Source organism: Pipistrellus hanaki (genome assembly GCF_964339955.1).
Source record: "Pipistrellus hanaki genome assembly, chromosome: 3".
NCBI classification, from domain to species: Eukaryota; Metazoa; Chordata; class Mammalia; order Chiroptera; family Vespertilionidae; genus Pipistrellus; species Pipistrellus hanaki.
Window position 1 is genome coordinate 185290259 of NC_140505.1, and position 19503 is coordinate 185309761.

The following is a 19503-nucleotide window of genomic DNA, read 5'->3' on the forward strand; positions in this document are numbered from 1 at the left end:
GACACAGCAGGGCGGAGGAACAAAGACAAAGAGAGAGCAGAAGACAGAAGCAGCCCAGGACAGTGGTCAGCAAAATGTGGCTCAAGAGCCACATGCGGCTCGCAAGCCGCAGTTTGCCGCTCTATTGACTAATGAGTTTGAGGACCACTGACCTAGACTCTCCATTCCAATAATTACAGGCTGTTGTTCATTGTGATTAAGCCCCTATCCCAGTGGTCGGCAAACTCATTAGTCAACAGAGTTGCAAACCGTGGCTCTTGAGCTACATGTGGCTCAGGAGCCACAGTTTGCTGACCACTGGCCTTAGAGGAAGGGAGACAGGCCAGAGGAACAGAGAAGGGGAAAGTGATCGCAGAAAGCCGGGAAAAGAGGAGAAAGCAGAGGGCAGAGGGCGCCCCTCCCTTCTTGCCCCCTCCCGCCCCATTGCTCCTGACCTTGTCCCCCTTCACCTCTCTCTGCCCCTGCCCTCCTTCATCTCGCATTTCCCATCTCTCCCTCCCTGCGCTGGTCTCTCCTCCCATCGGGCCTCCGCCTTCCCAGGCCTGGGAGTTCCCGGAGCCGGAGCCGCTGGGAGGACCTGGGGCTCCGCTGGGCACGGAGCAGGCACCCCTGTTCACCAGGGGAGGGTAGGGACCTGTGTCTTTCCTCTCCCTCCCTCCTGCAGTTCCCAAGTCCTGGCCCTCCACCCCCTAAACATCCCTCAGATCCATCCCCCTGACCAGTCCCTGCCGTGGGCCGTGCAGCCCGGGCTGGCTCAGGCCTCCGGGCTGGCTCAGGCCTCTGGGCTGGCTCAGGTCTCCGGGCAGCACGCTGCCCTCTGCAGTGGCTCTCGGGCTGCACCCAGTAGGGCCTCTTCAGCAGACCGGACCTTGCCGCCCCCCATGCACACTTCCCTGAGCCTGGACTTCCAAGCCGCACGGGACTTCCTGTTGTTCCCACCACAAGCCTTGCTCCTTCACACCCCGGGCCTCTGCCTGCTGGGGCCTCTCCCGGGGTGACCTTCCTTCCGTGGTCCGGCAGGAGAGGTGTCATCGGCCCAGGGCCCTCCAGCCTTCCCTCGGTCCCTGTGTGTGGAGCCTTCCTTGTCTGGCCCCTGCCTGGGGCCCTCGCTTCTCTCTGCTGTGCTTCGCTAGGTTGTCTAACCATGGCTGCGTCCCAGCCGGACGGAGTTCCCCTCATCTCTGTGTATCCAACGCCGGCACATAGTAGGTGGTCCATGTGTGTCCCTGAGTGACCACCTAGGGTGGCTGCTGGCATGTCACTTCACCTCCTCATCCATAAAAGGGACCCGGACATGACTGCTTGGAGCCCTGACGTTAGGAAATACACTCAGGACCGGCCAGGGTGGCTCAGTGGTTGCACATCAACTTATGAACCAGGAGGTTGTGATTCCAAAACCCCCATCAGGGCGCATGCCCAAGTTGTGGGCTTGATCCCCAGGAGGGGGCGTGCTGGAGGCAGCCAATCGATGATCCTCTTTGCTGACGTTTCTATTTCTCTTCCTCTCCCTTCCTTTCTGAAATCAATAAGAAATATATTAAAAAAAAGAGAAGTGCACTCAGCAAATACTGAGTGCCTGCTGCATACCAATCTGTGCACCTGGACAGGGCATGCTGGGAGGCACAAAGGCGGCGACGTGCCAACTGCCGAGCGCCGGTGTCTGTTCCCCTGCCGGCCGGTCCCCTCGCTGACGCCCACGCTGGAATAAACCCGCTGCCGCTCCATGCCACCCTCTCCACGGGCGGCCTGTTGGCCCCCTAGCAGCCCTGTCCAGATGCCCCAGACTGGACGGTCTCATCTCCATCTAAGGGAGCTTCTGGGGCATCACTGCTTCTTTTGGCTGAGAGTCTGGGCCTCCCTCCTGGAGGGAACCTGGGGGTCCTGAGGTCTGTCCCTTCTCCCTCTGTCCATGTCCAGCTTCCTTTCCCAGTTTTTCTCTCTCTCCCCCCTCCCCCCCTTTCTCATAGAATTCTGTTTCTCCTCTCATTAGCTGTGTGACCCTGGGCAATTTACTTAATTTCTCTGGATTCTGGCTCTCCCGTCTGCGAAATGAGCTTCATGCTCCCTCTCACCTAGGACTCTGCCAGGGTGAAGTGGGCTAAAGGAGTAACAGGGCACCTGGCGGGGGGAGGGGGGCTCCCTGCCGCTCAGCTAGGTGAGCCGCGGCACCCCCACTCTCCTGCCGGGCCGGGTTCCTGTCGCCACAGGCGCTCTGGAGGAATGCCAGTGTCCCCGGAGGCCCCTCTGGCTTCTGCCTGCTCAATCCGGCTGGCGGATGGACTGGCTGGCACGCCCAGGATCCGGCCCGCCCTCCCTCTGACGGACCTAGATCCCTCCCTGCTCCGCCCGCCGTCAGCACTTCCTTCCGTACCTTCCCATCTGGCGATGTTCCCCCGCTCTGGCACATGCCTCATACCTGGTAGATGCTTAATGAAAGCTTTCGGAACGCTGGAGTTGGTTTCTGCCATTCATTTTCTCCTCTCCTTACTTCCCGTCTCGACGGACTGCTCCAGGGCCTGGCTCTTAGGCAGCCAGGGTGCTGCTTGGGGCTGAGAGCAGCCCTGCTTCTGGGGGAACGTGCTCTCACCGGGCAGGGGTGGCCCATGGGAGGGTATCTCGGGCCAGTGGGGGGCCACTCCGCCAGTTGTGGCTTAGAGTTTTGAATCTTAAAACCCAGAATTCTATTGAAGGGCACAGACTCTGAAGCTAGGCCCCCTGGATTCAAGTCCCAGCTCTGCCGTTTGGTCGCTGTGTGACTCGGAGCAGCTTACCTAACTTCTCTGTGCCGATGGCTCCTCACCTGGAGAAGAGATTTACAAGATTGCGAAAACAATGAAATCTTGTTAATATTTGTCCAGTGCTTAGTCCAGGGCCTGGGGCAGATACACATCTTGTGTTTGAGAAAGAAATCAGCTTGGGTGCTGAGGGTGCTGGACTCTTTGACTCCGCAATCTTAGGGTCTTCAGGCCTAAGGGGGACCCCAGCTCCTGTCCTGGGGCAGGAATCATTGGTCCCAGACTGCTTATCCCTCTTGGCACTGCCATTGCTAGAAAGTTCTCCGGACTGAGGTGGGCCAGGGCTGCTCCGCCCAGCCACCGCTGAAGTGGTGACTGAGGGCCTGCCTGGTTGGGCCTTGTCTCTGGGGGAGGGGTCAGGAGCCTGGCTCAGGGGCCAGCTGGGGGCAGTAGGGGATTCTGGGAGAGGGGGTCAGGAGCCTGGCTCAGGGGCCAGCTGGGGGCAGTAGGGGATTCTGGGAGAGGGGGTCAGGAGCCTGGCTCAGGGGCCAGCTGGGGGCAGTAGGGGATTCTGGGAGAGGGGGTCAGGAGCCTGGCTCAGGGGCCAGCTGGGGGCAGTAGGGGATTCTGGGAGAGGGGGTCAGGAGCCTGGCTCAGGGGCCAGGTGGGGGCAGTAGGGAGTTCCAGGACAGGGCCCATTGCCCACTGCCTGGCAGGCCCCCTGCTCCCAGGGCATGACGGAGCCTAATGAGTGTGTGTGGCGGCTGCAGCCTTCTGCAAATACCAGGCCCAATATAAATAGCAATAATGAATAAATGAAGCTCCGGCCGCCAGCAAGGGCCTCGGGGAGGGACGGCTGCAGCCTCGCTTCTTGCGGAGACCTCGAGCTGCACCCCACCCCCCGCGAGTGTGAGGATCGTCTCTCACGCCACTTCCCTCATGACCTTGAACCTGCTGGACCCTCCACGTCCACCGAGCCCACCCCTGGCTGAGGGTGTGGTGGGCATCAGAGTGCAGTAGCAGACAAGGAAGGCTTTAAGTGAAGCATACGGCACTTAGGTTGGACACGTAGCAGGACTTCCTGCCGGTGCGGACGCTCAAAGAAGGCTGGGGAGGGGGTGTCAGTCCTGCCGGGACAGGGAAGGGACCAGGATCATGGAGGGGGTGGATTTATCCTTAAATAATAGGAATGATAAAAGAACGTTGAGTGATCAGAGATGCCCAGAGAACAGAGGAGCTGCCCCATCAGCAGTGAGGTCTGCGTCACCCCAGGTACGCAAGCAGGACCCCTCCCGTCCTGAGAATTCTCCATCCGGTGGCTTCTCAGAGTCTTGTCCAGCCTTTCAAACTTCATGAAAATGTTGCCTGAGGAGAGCGGAGAGAGAGCCATGGTCTCCATCCTCTCTCTGCCCTGCTGCCCGCGTGCTTTCCTGCGCCCAGGCTCAGACTCTCCAGCGGGCACGCAGCCGGTCAGGATACGGAGTGCCTGCCCATGTCACCGTATTCCTACTTCCGTGCCTTTGGTGATGCCCTTTCTCCCTCCGAGTGGATGCACCCCCCCCAACCCCCCTCCTTTCTCAACCCCACACAAGTCTTAAAGGCACAGTGCAGGCCTCTGGCCTGTGATGAGGTGGGTCTTCCCTGAAGACTCCGGTCCGAAGCCCAGTCTGGCTGGAACAAACCCATCCCACCTGTGGGCGCACACCTGTGAGATACCGGAGCCGCCAGCGTGCTCACAGGACCTGGCCCGGAGGGCTGGCGACAGAGGTTTGCCTGGGCTCCCCGGACAGGTTATAAAGGTGGGACGGGATACATGTTTGCTGAGTGCCTACTATGTGCCAGGCTTAGCGCTCAGCATTTTTTTAGACTGGTTTCATTCTGCAACGTGTGAGCTTTCACCTCCATCGCACAGATGGGAAACTGGGGGCTCAGAGACTGTCAGGGGCCGGCCCAAGGCACACAGCTGGGAATGGGGAGAGCTGGGGTCAAACCCCAGGGCACCTTCCTCCCAAACTCGACCCATCTGCCTGACCGAGGGGCCCCAGGGCAGGCCTCAGCACCCCCATTCCCCCCACTCCAGCCCAGTTCCTGCCTCTGCTGTGCACTCTCCCAGGAGATGAGACGAAGCAGGGGTGGGGTGAGGAGGGGGAGGGCTGGGCTGAGGTCCCTGATCTCGCAGGCCCCTGCAGCCCAGACTGCCTGCCCAGGGGACTTCGCAGTGGGAGTAAAAGGCGTCTGTTCCACTCGGGAGCCCTCTCGGAAGCCTTCCTGGAGGAGGTGGTCTTTCCGCCAAGCCTTGAAGGCGGAGAAGAAACATGAATGAGGGTGAGAAGGGGGAGGCTGCCTGGGCCCTGGAGAAACCACTGGAGTCCAGGCAGCCCGGCTCCACCACGTCAGAGCCCGTGGCCCTGGGCCGGCAGCCCCTCACCAGGCAGTGGGGCCCCACCCCGCCTTTCACAGCATCTCCATGAGAATCCAGGTGTCAGGTGGCCAGCAGGCGCCTTGGACATGGGGGTGGTCGGTAATGGGGCCCCTGAGTGTCCAGGGGTGGCCACCAGCGGGAGGCTCCTTGCCCTCCGGAGGAGGGGGGCTCCCCGGCCGCGGCGGTCGGTCTGTCGCCGCCGCCCCCCCCTCCGCGCCGCGCCTGCAGCTTCCCCCGAAGACATGTGGTGTCAGTATAGGGACGGCGCTGCCGCCGCCGCACGGCCCGCACCCGGCGCTCCGCGCCTCCGCAGCCCCCGCCGCCAGCCCCGCGCAGCCCCGCCGCCAGCCCGCGGCCCCAGGCACCCATCCACCCATCGGGGGGACCGGCCCGCGCCCCCGCCCGCCCGCCGCCCGCCGCCCGCCCGGGCACCTGCCGCCGCTCCGCCCGCAGCGCCCGCGCCCGCCGCCCGCTCCCCGCGCTCCAACTCCGCTCCGTCCGCGTCCGCGCGGGTTCGCTCCGCCGCCGCTCCTCGCGCCATGGCCGGCGCCCCCGCGCCCGCCGCCCCGCGCCCGCCGCCCCGGGCGCCCCGGGGGCGCAGCTGATCCAGAGCCGCCGCGGGGCGGGCGGCGCGGCTGGGGTCCCCCGATCCCGGGCGGGGGGACCGCACCGCCCCCGCGTCTGCAGCCTGGACCCCGCCGCCCGCCGAGCCCGCGCCCGGTAGGTGGGGGGAGGGGGTGGGGTGAGGTGGCGGTAGGGGTGGGGGTGAGGGTGCGGGTGGGGGTGGGGGAGACGGGGAAGGGAGAGCGCAGATCCCCAGGCCGGTTTCTTGGCGCGTCGGTTCTTTCTCGGTGGAGGCGTTCGTGTGTTCCTGGGGACCGGCACCCCCACCCGGGCACCCCACCCGGGCACCCCACCCGGCACCCCACCCGCGCGTGCCCGCCAGGCCGCCCCCCGCCGCGCCTCCGGGGCCGGTGCCGGGGAGGGAGGACCGGAAACTTTGACCGGTGCCCGCGCCAAGGCCACGAAAGTTCTCCCGGTGCCGAGGCTGAAGCCGCGGAGCCGGCGCTGCGGGGATTGGGATTTATTCAACAAGTCAGGCCGGGCGGCCGGCTGTCCGTCTGTCCGTCCGTCCGCCCCGCGCCCCGCGCCCCGCGCCCGCCGCTGCGGCTCTGCGGCCGGCGGACCTGGCAGGGCCGAGCCGGGGCGCCGGGGAAGGGAGCGGATGGAAGCGGGGAATCCCGGCGACGGTTAACTTTCCGAGGCCCCGGCGCTGCGACCCTCCCCTGGCAGCACCAGGGGGTGCCCGAGGCCTCCTGCACGCAGCCAGGCCGGCAAGCGGAGACTTCAGGGGTGAGAGAATCCTCAGCAGGTTGGGGCGGTTATATAATGAGTGTCTGTGATGATTGGGTTTTAATTGTGTCCTGGGTGGCATGTAGGGGGTTGTGGGGGAGGGGGGGAGAGGCCTGGGGGTGAGAGGCCTGGGGGTGTTCGTGCTGCCTGGAGGAGGGGGCTCTGGGATGGCCCACGCGAAGGCACCAGTCCCTGCTCTGCCGTGTCTGTCTCCCTCTCAGGGTCCCGGGGGCCTGCACTGTGGGGGAGATTGGCTGTGGGGAGACCCCTGAGCTATATATATATGTGTATATATATACATTCTGATTCTGGGTGTCTGTGTGCTGGGCCAAGTGTGTGTGTGCGTGTGTGTGTGTGTGTGTGTGTGTGTGTGTGGAGAGAGAGAGAGAGAGGGCGCTTGCGTCTGTGCCGGGTGGTGTGATGGGGTCTGACACGCCATGTGAGGAGCGTCCTAGGGGCTGGCGTGGTCAGGCTGGCTGAGCAGGGAGCCAGCCTGTCCTGTCTCCAGCCGCGGAGACTCCCCAGCAGGCACCGGGGCGCAGGGAAAAGGCTATGGAGATGGGGGTGAGGGTCCGTGGCCTCGCCAGCGGGGAAGGTCTGGCGGAGGAGCCGGGGCTGCAGTACTCAGGCCCTGCCCACACCACACGGCTGGGCCGTGGCTGGGACCAGTGTCTCCCCTCGGCTCCTGGGCTGGCTGTGGGCACCCTTGTCCACCTTGCGGGACACACTTCCTGTTCAGGCTCCGGGAAGGGGGCGTCTGGAGCCCCCCTGTCCCCTTCCCACCTCCACCGTCCACTCGGAGCAGAGATGGGGTGGGTGGCATGCAGGGCAACCTGGAGGGGGCAGTTCTGGGGCTGCAGTGGGGGGAGAAGGAAAAGGGGAGGTCACATGGGATGGTGGGAATGGGGCTGAAAGAGCACCAAACGCAAACCACTGCGGGGCCCGGCACCAGCCGCCTCGAGCTCCCTTTCTGGCGGCTCAGAGCTGTCCGGCTTGCCCCTGGGACCGTCATGGGGGAGGGACTCTTTGCACCCTTCTCCCATGCCCCTTCCCAGCTGCCCCTGAGAGGGCATCTCCCAGACCCCCCAGGGCTTCCCAAGCAGCAGCAGTTTCCCTGTCCCTGCTGCCCGACTCCCCTTGACCTTGGATGGGGCGGGAGAGGCTGCGGCTGCAGCGAGAGCCCTCCTCTCCCACCCTCCGCCCCGGCTCCAGACGGCCTGTCCCTCGTGAGCCTGCAGCCCAGCGGGAGGCAGCTTCAGCGACCAGTGTGGCTGCAGCCTCTCTCTGGTTCTGAACCCACATCCACACCCCGAACCCATAGGGGCCTCCTCCAGCTCCCCTCCCCTAGACCCCCTCCAGCGCCATCTCCTCCACCCTCACCCTGAGCCCCTCGTGGGGCTCCCCGGGGCCTCAGCCCTCCTAGGGGAGTCTGTTTCTAGGCACCATTCCGCGCCCCCCCGCCAGCTGCCAGCCCCCCAACACCTTCCAGCGCCTAAGAAACAGGCTCCTGGGGCTCCTCGACCCCCCGTCTCTCCCTCGGCTGCCTTGTTCTCTGAGCGCCCTCCCTCCACCCCAGGTGCTCAAACGCTGCATCTGGGAAGAGGGGAGGCTGGGCTGTGTGCAGGCTCCAGGAGACCCCCCCCCCCTCAGGCTGCAGGGTCCTCCTTCTGTCTCCGACCCCCCTCCTTTTCCCTTCTCGTCCTCCTTCCCAGCCTCAGCTCCCTTCTGACCCCTTCCCTCCCTCCTGTTTTTCCCTGCGGAATGTTTTCTTCCCACACATCCCCAGGATGAGCTCTTGCCCTGTGCCCTCCACCCTCGTGCCCCCAGGAGTCCTGGGCTGGGCTGAGGGGTCGGAGACGGCCCGGGGAGCTGTGGGTGTGTGGTCTGGGGGTGCCTGGCCTGTGGGTTCTGTGGTCTGTGGGCCTCTGTGGATGTGTGAGCAGGCAGGGTCTGGGGACCTTACGGTCCAGGGCCCGTGGGCCTGCAGGTCTGTGGGTGTCTGCGCACCTGTGGAGGGTGGCTCCATGTCTGTGGGTCCACAGGTCTGTGCGCCCATGGATGCTGATGTTCAGGAAGATGTGGGCTGAGTCTCCCCCTGCCCCCCTCATGGCTGCCAGGGTAAGGGAGAAAACAAATCTGACTCCCCAATTTCTGTCTCCCTTCCTCTCTTGTATTTGTTAAGCACCTACTATGTGCCAAGCCCCGTTCTCATCACACTGGTGGGCATTACAGTGAACAGAAGGGAACAGACAAAAATCTGCCCTCTTGGAGCTTCTGTGCCCCTGGCAGGGGCCTGGGGCCACCCCTGTGCCAGGGGCCATGTGGGCACAGGGCCTGGGTTCCTCTTGGGCTCTCAGAGGGGAGACCTCGGCTGTGTTTGACCCATGGAGGTGCAGGCCAGTGAAGGCTGTGAAAGCACACGGTGTTTGGCCGCCCTTGAGCAGGAGAGGATGAACTGGAAGTGGATTCTCCAGGGTGGAGGTCAGCACAGGCCTGGCCCTGCCTCACCAACCTTCCGCCTTCATCTCAGAGGCCCTGTCTGGGGCTCTTGCTCTTGTGTCTCATGATGCGCTATGAGAAGAGCACCAGGGTTTTCCCTCTCCCCCCCACTGACCACTGGGCAGGCAGTGAGGGCCACCTGCCACTCTCAGGTGGTCCAGGGCCTTAGCCTCCTCCCTGGACCACTCAGCCCTCGTCCCGGCCGGAGAGGCTTGAACAGCCCAGAGGGCCCGGGCACTCAGCATCGCGGAGCGTCCGCTTCCTGTGAAACTGAGACGTGCCTTCTGCCTCAGAGGGTGTTGTAAGGCCTGCAAATGTCTCTACAGCGCCCAGCCCGGGCCCGGTGCGGCGAAACGGCTTTTCTTCCAGGAAGGTACTTTCCGGATCTCTTTTCTACCTTGCTATCCTTTTTTGTGAGATAGAGAAACAGGTTTGCATTTTATGCAAGAGCCAACAAAGCTTGATGAGGCTATATGATGCGGTGAGGGCGGAGCTGGGACTCGAACCTGGGCCCTGAGACTCCAGACGCAGTGCTCTTCCTGCTAGGACACCCTTCCTCCCACCAGGGACCAGGCTCCCCCTGCTTGGTGGCTGAACTCAGACCCGAGGCCCTCATTACTGCCGAGCGAGTGAAAACTGATCAGCAGAGTCACCTGCTGGGAAGTGTTCAAACAGTCTGGTGGAGACGCAAGCAGTGGCGCTCGCTGGCACTTGTCATAAGGCCGAGAGCTGACAAATACCCGACAGCGCCTGTGACAGACGTGTGGCTGGGGAGCCATGTGTTCAGAACCCCACAGGCACCCAGCACCTGCTCAAGGGCATCCGCCCACCTCGTGCTCCCACAGCCTTCCACGGCCCACACCCCCACGTGTCCAACGCAACCGGGGTCTTGGGTCCGAGCCCTGGGCGGTGGGCTGCAGCTTCCTGGCCGTGGCCTGCCCTAGAGCTGGTGACCTGGGTTTGGGGCTCCCAGATCCAAAGCCCAGCTCTCTCACCAAGTACTTCTTGACCTTGGGAACACTCCTGCACCTCTCTGTGCCTCCGTCTCCTCCTCTGTAAAGAGGAGGGAGGAAAATCGCTTCTTCACCGGGTTGTCACGGGGTGCCGGGCACATAGTCAGGGCCGGACAGAGAACGCTGTCCACACTCCTGGTGGCCATCGTGGGAGGGGCTGCTAGCCCCCCTCCCTGAGCCCTGGAGGCCTGGGAGGGCTCGCCGTGGGTCGCGGTGACAGGACCAAAGTGGCTGCAGTGCGTGGGCGGGCTCAGCTGGCCAGGCCAGAGCTCGTCTCCTGTCAGGTCACGCACGTAGGGGCCAGTCTGCAGGCATTCGTCTGCACTCCAGAGGAGCCTTGTCTTTGCTGCCGTTCCTCTGGAGAAGATCTGAGGGGACCAGTGGACCACAGGCCCCACAGGGGCCGCAGCCTGACCGGGTTGCAAGCCAGGGTCTGGGGGTCCCAGGCTGCGTCAGGAGAGGGCCCCCTGCAGCACCAGGGAGGTCGTCTTTCTGCTCCACTCTGGGCGACCGGGTGCAAACCCGGCCCAGCCTGTGTGGTGGAGGCAACTAGGCAAAGGAGGCTGTGGCTGGGGATGGGGCCCCAAGGGGTAGATGGCCTGGAGATTGTCACCCAGGGAATGGGTGAGGGAGCTGGTGACAGGGGGCCTGTGCTGAGGAGGCTGGGGGTGGGCGGGCTGTCGTCAAGCATCTGCAGCGCTGTCATGTGGCAGAGGGAGCAGACAGCGGATTCCAGGGGCTCTGGGGCGGCATCTGGAAGATTCCGGGAGGCAGGTTCCTGCAGCCGCATAAAGACTTTCCTACGCGCCCCAGAGGCAGCCTCTGCCCTGGCGTGTGTGTGAGGGAGGGAGGTGTGCGCATCTGTGTGGGTAGGTGTGTGTGTGTGTGTGTGTGTGTGTGTGTGAGACTGGGTCAGTGGGAGAGTGTGTTCTTCTGTGTGTGAGTGTATATCTGATTGTGTAGGATAGTGAGTGTGTGAGATGCATGTCTATGTGTGTAAGAGAGGATACGTGAGATAGTGTGCGTCTGTGTGTTGTGACGGTGTCAGTATGAGAGTGTGTGTATCTGTATGAGTGCCTATCTGATTGTGTATGATAGTGAGTGTGTGAAATGTGTGTCTATTTGTGTCTGTGTGATAGTATGCATCTGTGTGTTGTGTGTTTGACTGTGTCATATGAGAGTGTGTGTATTTGTGTGTGAGTGTATATCTGATTGGGTATGATAGTGAGTGTGTGAGACGTGTGTCTATGTGTGTAAGAGAGCATACGTGTGTCTGTGTGACAGTGTGCGTCTGTGTATCTGTGTGCTGACAGATCTGGCCACTTTGGGGCCCATCTTTTCAGAGATTCCCTGTATGAAGGTCAGGAGCACAGGAGTCTGACAGCAGACCCTGTGTTCTGGGCTCCCGCTCTCCAGGATTCTGGGGTTCCATGGCTGATGGCGCCCACACGCAGGACGAACGCATGGGCTCACTGTGCTGGCCCAGGGTCTGGTGTGTGACCAGGACTTCCTGTGTGAAACCCCGGCTCATCCTCACGCAGCCCTCCTCCAGAGCAGTTGTCACCCTCAGTGTATAGACAGGGCCACGAGGACCCTGCCAGGCTGAGTGGTGTGCCAGGTGGATTGGTGTCCGCTGGACCCTCAGCACAGGTCTCGGCTTCCGGCGCCCAGGCTCTGAAACGCCACGCTATAGAGTCTAAGGTTATTGTCGTTAATATCTGTGGCCTCTGAGGTTCTGGAAGATTCTAAGATATTATGATTCTGAGAGTCCTGGGTTCTCATGTTCTCAGAATGAATTTGTTGCTTGTTTTTCTAGCTGTGACATTAGCTGATGTGTGGCTGTTGAATAAGCAAGTTGCTGCCTGTGTGTGCCTATGAACACACACACACACATACACACACGCGCGCGCTGTCTGGGGTGACCAGGCCAGGCTTCAGGTCTTTCTCCACCAAGACCTCAAGCTGTATAGGCTCAGGCCTCCCTACACCTCATCCCAAGGCCTTCATAGTGCCAGCTGGAGGATTCCAGGAGGTTCCCTACAGCTGGGACACTTGGAGGGTCTCTCTGCCCACACTGGGGATCTTAGCTCGACGAGCAGCTATAACCCCACTGCCTGTGACTCAGCTGGGAGGAAAGGCTGGTTTAGGGCACCTGTCCCTGTCCCAGCTGGTGCCTGCAATGGTTCAGTGCCCGGGCTCAGTGACCTGAGCTGGGAACCAGACTCTGCCCTGCACCACAGGGTGACTTTGGGCACTGATGGACTTCCCTGGGCCAGTCTCCTTCCCCATAAGGAGGAATGGCAATGGCCTGTACATCCTGCGGCTGTGTGGGAATCAACATAGATGATGCAGAGAAAGCCCTTTGCCCATTGCCTGGCACAGTCAGACAGAGAGCCTCCATGATGCTGTGATGATGGTGGTGATGGTAATGGAAGTGATGGTGGTCATGATAGTGGTGATGGAGGTGATGGAGATGATGGTAATGGAAATGATGGTGATGGTGGTGATAGAGGTGATGGTGATGATAGTGGTGGTGATGGTGGTGATGGTGATGATAGTAGTGATGATGATGGAGGTGATGGTGATGGTGATGGTGTTGATGGACATGATGGTTGATGGTGTTGATGGAGGTGATGGTGATGGAGATTATGGTGGTGCTGGTGATGGAGATAATGGTGGTGATGATGATAGTGGTAATGGAGGTGATGGTATAGTGGTGCTGATAGAGGTGATGGTGATGGTGATGGAGATAATAGTGGTGATGATGATAGTGGTAATGGAGGTGATGGTAATAGTGGTGGTAACAGTGGTGATAGTGATAAAAATGATGGTGGTGGTGATGGTAGTGATTGTGATGGTGGTGATGATGGTGGTGATGGTGGTGATGGTGATGGAGGTGATTGTGATGGTGGTGATGGTGGTGGTGATGGTGGTGATTGTGATGGTGGTGATGATGGTGGTGATGGTGATGGAGGTGATGGTGGTGGTGATGGTGGTGATGATGATGGAGGTGATTGTGATGGTGGTGATGTTGGTGATTGTGATGGTGGTAATGGTGATGGTGGTGATGGTGGTGATTGTGATGGAGGTGATGGTGGTGATTGTGATGGTGATAATGGTGATGGTGGTGATGGTGGTGATTGTGATGGTGGTGGTGGTGGTGGTGATGGTGGTGATTGTGATGGTGGTGATGATGTTGGTGATGGTGATGGAGGTGATGATGGTGGTGGTGTGGTGTCGATGTATGTGATGGTGATGGTCTCAATGAGGTGTTGGTGATGGAGATGATCTTGGTGATGGTGATAGTTGTAATGGAGATGATGGTAATAGTGGTGGTGATGGTGATGGTAGTGATGGTGGTGGTGATTGTGGTGGTGATGATGGTGGTAGAAATGGTAGTGATGGCAGAGAGGGCTGGGGTGGTAGCCCCTAGGGGTGGCTTAGCTGACTCCATGCATGCTGGGACCTCCACCTTCATGGGTCCTAGAGAGCCTTCCCGTCCACATCATGTATTCCCAGGGGCCCATGGGGCCAGCAGGAAGGGAGCTGAGCTTTACAGAGAGGACTGCTGAGACTCCAAGAGGCTGATGGAGTCAGGGGTGGGTGTATGCCCCAGACACAGTGGGTGCTGTTCTGCTCAGCCCCTGCTGATGGCGCCAGCCCAGTTACCACACTACTGCCTGGTGGCCCTCCCCGGAGCCTCCAGAGGAAGGACACTGTGTGTGGAGGCGGCTGTGACCCTGAGGCCAGATGGACCTTAGTTTGAATCTACCAGTGCTGCCACTTAGCGCAAGTCCTCTCCACTCTGAGGCTCCATCTGCCCACAGGATGGTGCCCAGGTGGGCCCAGCTGCCAGTCCCAAAAAGCTTCCAGCCATAGGCACCTGGGCAGCTGGGGACAGGTGCTTGGCTATAGGCACAGGGCAAAGGGAATTGGGAACAGGGTGGTCCCTGGGGAACAGGTCAGAGGGTGGAGGAGGGTGGTCCCTGGGGAACAGGTCAAAGGGTGGAGGAGGGTGGTTACTGGGGAACAGGCCAGAGGGGGGAGGAGGGTGGGCACTGCTGTGTGTGCTGGGGGTGGCCTTGGCAGTCGTGGTCAGGAGTAGCCCCACAGTGAGAGATGAGAGATAAAGGACAAGAACCCACGGTGACAGCTAAACAGGGAGTTGGAGAGGGGGTGATCACACGTGACCCCCGAGGCCAGGGCAGCTTTCCCCCTGTGTGGGTGCAGCTCTCCCCCTGTGTGGGTGCAGAAGGGTTTGGCCGTACTGGGGCGGGGGGTGGCCTTGGGCCAATAGGAAGCCTGGCTTCTCTGGCCTCTACAGTGTATTCCCTCCCTTCTCACCTCCACCACATCCCAGCCTCGGCCAGCCCATTTCCCCAGCCTCCTGTGGCCCTCCCTGCTCCAGCCCTGCCCCTCCGCCCACCTCCCTCCCACCCTCAGAGGGGAGGCTTACAGGCACAGACCTCAGCACACCCCTCCTTACATAACCCTCCCCTGTCTTCCTGCTGCACTCATTGCTGTTCCTTGCACGGAGGTCACTCTGGCTCCCCAGACTTTGCATATGCGATTCCTTCTACTCGGAGCATCTTCCCACAGATCCCCAAGATGATGCCTTATGATCCCTGTTTTGTATTAAATATGTTTTTATTGATTTCAGAGAGAGGAAGGGAGAGGGAGAGAGAGATAGAGACATCAGTGATGAGGGATACTCATGGATCGGCTGCCTCCTGCACGCCCCCCTGTTGGGGATCGAGCCTGTAATGTAGCCCAGGGATGTGCTCTGATGAGGAGTCATGGGTTAGCGCTCAACCACTGAGCCACACCGGCGAGGCGTCTGCTTCCTGTTTTTATCTTAAATGTCTCTTTCTTTAGAGAGGACAAGGTGGTTTTCCCCCACTTCCACCTTTCTGCCTTGTTTATTTATTCCCCAGCACTTTTTATTACTTTAGTCAACACGCATTTCTTTTCTTTTCTTTTTTTTTTAAAATATATTTTATTGATTTTATACAGAGAGGAAGGGAGAGAGATAGAGAGTTAGAAACATCGATGAGAGAGAGTCATCGATCAGCTGCCTCTTGCACACCCCCTACTGGGGATATGCCCGCAAACAAGGTACATGCCCTTGACCGGAATCAAACCCGGGACCCTTCAGTCCCCAAGTCCCCCTTCGCTCTATCCATTGAGCCAAACCGGTCCCGGCTCAACACGCATTTCTTGAGCACCTAGTGTGTTCCAGGCACGGGGGGGTACAGCAGTGAACAAAGCAGACCACCGGCCCTGCTTCCTTACAGCCTTCTCTCAGGCGAGGAGACGGACGCTCAATCATCAGGATGGAAATCCATAAGGAAGACGCTATGCGCGGTGGTGATAAGAGCTGTGGAAACCCAGGGAGAGAGATTAATTGACTCGTGTCTTTTCCCCTGGCGGGCGTGTTGGCGCGGTGAATGGGGGCTGGTGCCAAGTCCGGCTCACTCACCGGCAGAGCCCAGAGCCCGCACGGCGCCTGCACATAGTAGGTGCTCAGGAAATATTGTTGGACAAATGAACGAAGGGATCTCCAGGGCCTGGGAAAACAGGACGTGGGATTGACGGAGCGAGGCTCCAGGGAGAGGCCGGGAGGAGGCGGCCAGCGCTCCGGGCGGAGGAGGTGCCGTTTGGCTGGCGTGAGGGACCTGTGGGCTCCCGGGCTGGCGCAGAGTGGGCAGACCGGGAGCCGCTCTGGGGAGGAAGTTCTCAGCCCAGGGGTTGGCACGTGGCGGGCCGAGGTGCTCGGGAGCTTATGTAAGGCTTGTGGTTGTTTTTCTGGAACCGAGAGCGAAGCCTGAAGCCCGAGAGGAAACGGCCTCCCTGACCAGCCGGGCGAAGTGACAGGCGGTGCCAGCTCCCGCCCGTTGTCCCTGCGAGCCAGGGGCACGTCCAAATGCATCAGCTCAGCAGACAGCTCCGCGGCCACGGGGGCAGCTGGGCGGGCGCACGGCATTCGGGCCTCATCTCCAGCTCCCACGGCCCAGCCTGGCACTGTCCGGTTCTGGGGTTCAGGGGAGCCCCGTGGATAAGGATCGGGGATTAGTAGCCTCTTGAAGGCACCGTCAGCCGTCGCTGCGTCTGCAGGGCTGGGGCGGGGAATCTGGCCTCTGCCCATGCCCCCGGGTGTGGACTTGGCATGGCACTCCCTTCTCTGGGCCTCAGCTTCTCTGTCTGCTAAATGGGCACAATAACCCTGCTGGGGCTGTTGTGAGCTTCAGACAAGACCAGGGTGTGGAAGCACCCCGGAGGTGGAGTCAGGACCGGCTATCTGATCGGCAGGGCCTGCTTCAAACGTCATTACGGTTCAGGGTGGTGATGGCAGAGCGTTAGAGCAAGCATGGGCCCCTGAGCGCGGGCCCTGGGCGGCTGCACGGGTCAGACACCTGGAAGCTGGCCCCGAGGGAGTCTGTCTCTGCTGTTACCTGGCTGTGTGTCTGTCCTGTCCCTTCTCTGGGCCTCAGTTTCCCCACCTGTAAACCAGAGGTCGGTGCATAAGGTCTCTGGGTTCTCGGCTCTGTGAGGCAGTGGTGGTGGGTCCCTCCTCAGGGAGCCTGCCCTGAGTTCCTCTCTGCTTGCCCAGGTCCCCCGGTTTCTGGTCCCACAGCACCCCAACTTCTCCTTCGTAACACGTGTCATCCTGGCAATAATGTCTGTCTTAATAGTAACTCTCCCCTTTTTATTGCGAATTTTTCTTACGTTTGATGACACAATGAATACACAACTCCAGGCTCAAAAAATGCACACAATTAATAGGACAACTACAATCTAAGTTGTTTTTTTTTTTAATTTATTATTTTTAATGCTCACCTGAGGATATTTTCCCATTGATTTTTTAGAGAGAGTGGAGGAGAGAAGGGAAGACAGAGAGTGATATCGATGTGAGAGAAACACACCGATTGGTTGCCTCCTGCATGAGCCTGGGCCGGGCCGGGGAGGAGCCTACAACTGAGGTACCCGCCCTTGACCGGAACCGAACCTGCGACCCTTTGGTCCACAGGCCAATGCTCTATCCACTGAGCCACATCATCTAGGGCACAATCTAAGGCTTTACTCTCCTCACTCTTCACCTCCTCACACTGCAGTTGGTCAGCCTTGCCCTGGGACCACCCAGCCTGGAAGTGGATTCCATCTCGGAGGCATCTGGGCCCGAAGTCCTTTCCCCTCTCATGGCCAGGGGCTAGGAAAGGACGGAGGGCCCAGGGGGAGAGGTGTGGGGCCTGCAGCCTGGGGCTGGGGGAGCTGGTTGGGGCGCGTGTCCCGAGCCTCCCCCCGCCATGTGTCACTTCTTTTTCTCCCCCAGGCTCCCTGCTCAGCGCCGACATGGCCGAGAGCTGCTCGCCGCCCGCCTCTTCCGCTGTGGCCCTGGCCCCCGAGCCGGGAGCCACGGAGCAGCCGGGGCCCGGGAGCCCCCCTCCCTCCCCTCCGGACCTGGAGGAGCCCCAGGAGGGAGCCAGCGCCGATGTCCCCCACCCGGACCTGGCGCCCGTGGCCTTCTTCTGCCTGCGCCAGACCACCAGCCCCCGGAACTGGTGCATCAAGATGGTGTGTAACCCATATCCTTCGAGCGGCCCGGGCGTGTGGGGCCCGGCTTGGGCGCCCCCTTTCCCGAGGAGCCTGCTGGCCGCGGCTGGGAGGCCTGAGGCCGCTGGGCCTGGTTGGTGGGGGAGAGAGCTCAGTGGAGGGTCTGGGGGGAGGCGTCAGGCTCGGAGGTTGGGCTGATGAGGACCTGCTGATGTGAACGTTCTAGAAGCTGCCGACTCTCAATGGCCAGCTGGCCCCGGAGTCCTCAGGTGTGAGGCCTCAGGTGCGAGCCCTCAGGTGTGAACTCTCAGGTGTGAACCCTCAGGTGTGAACTCCAGCTCCATGCTGGAACTGGGGACAGAGTTAAGTCAGACCCTGGCCCATGGCTCAGCCCCCAGTGGCTGAACCATTTGGAGGATGGTGGCCACGGGGGTGATGAGAGCTGAGACGAGGACCCCTGGGCATGGGCCCCAGGCAGCTGATCCCATCACTGAGGGCCCAAGGGTCACTGATGTGCATTTTAGAAGGGACCGTGTCTTCGCCCCCCCCCCCCCCTCCCACATACACACATTCTCCTGGTCGGGCATCTGTTTGGGGCCCGAGGCAGCGGCAAGCAGCCCCTCACAAATCTGCCTGCCTTCACAGTTGCCTCTAATCTGCTCATGTCGCCCCCCTCTCCCCTCCTGTTTAAGACCCAAAACCATTTCCCACTGCCCTCAGCCAAGTCCTGCCCCAGCCCCCCAGACCCGGTGTGCCCCTCACCCAGCCTCTCCACGCCGCCTCCCCTGTGCTCTGCTAGACCTCAGGGCCATCCCATCGCTCTTCCCTTTGCCTGAAATGATCTTCCCTTCTCCCTTCACCCGGGCAAGTCCTTTGCTGCATCCTTCAAATCACAGCTCGTGTCGCCTTCTCAGGGCAGCCCGTTGATTTCCCCTCAGCCACTCAGTCTGTTGTCACCACCTGAATCTAACACCAGCCTCCTCCGGGGGCTGCCACCTCGTAACCAGGACACGGACTGAGCTTGTCATGTTTGCTGCTGGACCCCAGCGAATTCGGGGGGTCGCTGGGCACACATCGGCAGTGTCTGAGCTGAGTCTCCAGGAATGAGTGGTATCCGGTGGGGAGGGCAGAGGGGCAGGGGAAAGGCAGGAGCAGAGGCCCGGAGAGGAGAGGGGCAGAGGGCAGCGTGGCGGCTGGGGTGGGTGGGTGAGGGGCAGCGTGGCGAGATGAGGCTGGCGGGTAGTGGGAGACGTTGTAGGCTCCACGGGCTGATGAGAGCCGGCCTGGGTCCTTCGGGCAAAGGTTAGGCAGGGATGCGGTGTGCGGAGACCTGTGTTTCGGAAGGGCCACTGAGCTGTGACATGGGACGGGTTGTAGAGGTGAGCCTGTGGCTGGGGGCTGCTGAGGAGGCGGCTTTGGGACCCAGGCTCGGTGGCCTTATGGTGTTTGGGGTCCACCCAGCAGGACCGAGTCCTTACTGGTGCTTGAGGCCACACAGCATAGGGCCTGAGCCCAGTCTTGGACACCTGGGATGCCGGGGTGCAGGCGGGGGTGATGAGGCTCACCCCAGAAAGGCTGGGGGAGGCACATGCTGAGCCCACGTCTGCTGGCCTCCCTGCTGAGTCGGGTTTTGGGAGGTCTGAGGCCGCTGGGCCTGGTTGGTGGGGAGAGAGCTCAGTGGGGGGCCTGGGGGCAGGCGTCAGGCATGGAGGTCGGGCCCCGCCCTCCTGCCCCAGACCTGGGAGACCAGAGGGTCTCTGCTGGAGGGGGTGGAGGGCAGAGCTGTGGGCCCCTCTTTAGAGGACACCCCAGCACGGGGACCTGCTCATGCACCTTCGGGCTCCCCAGGGCCCACAGCCAGAGGCAGCCGAGGCCGGTGCGAGGGATGGGGGGCTCGGGTTGAAGCTGCCCCCTAACCGCTGAGCCGCCT

At 61.3% G+C, this 19503-nt stretch overlaps 1 protein-coding gene across 3 annotated transcripts in view; it reads left to right on the forward strand.

Annotated features, from left to right (window-relative positions):
* Positions 1-5598: 5598 nt before the first annotated feature.
* Positions 5599-19503, forward strand: part of CACNA1I (calcium voltage-gated channel subunit alpha1 I) — a 99403-nt gene continuing 85498 nt past the window's right edge. For 2 of the 3 annotated variants that reach the window (XM_084880007.1, XM_084880009.1), the window contains exons 1-2: positions 5599-5877; positions 17353-17604. In XM_084880007.1, the coding sequence (XP_084736133.1) occupies positions 17373-17604 (232 nt within the window). In that variant the 5' untranslated portion in view covers positions 5599-5877; positions 17353-17372. Of the gene's footprint in view, positions 5878-6380; positions 6511-17352; positions 17605-19503 lie in introns of those variants that run through there. The other variant, XM_084880008.1, reaches the window with a different exon arrangement.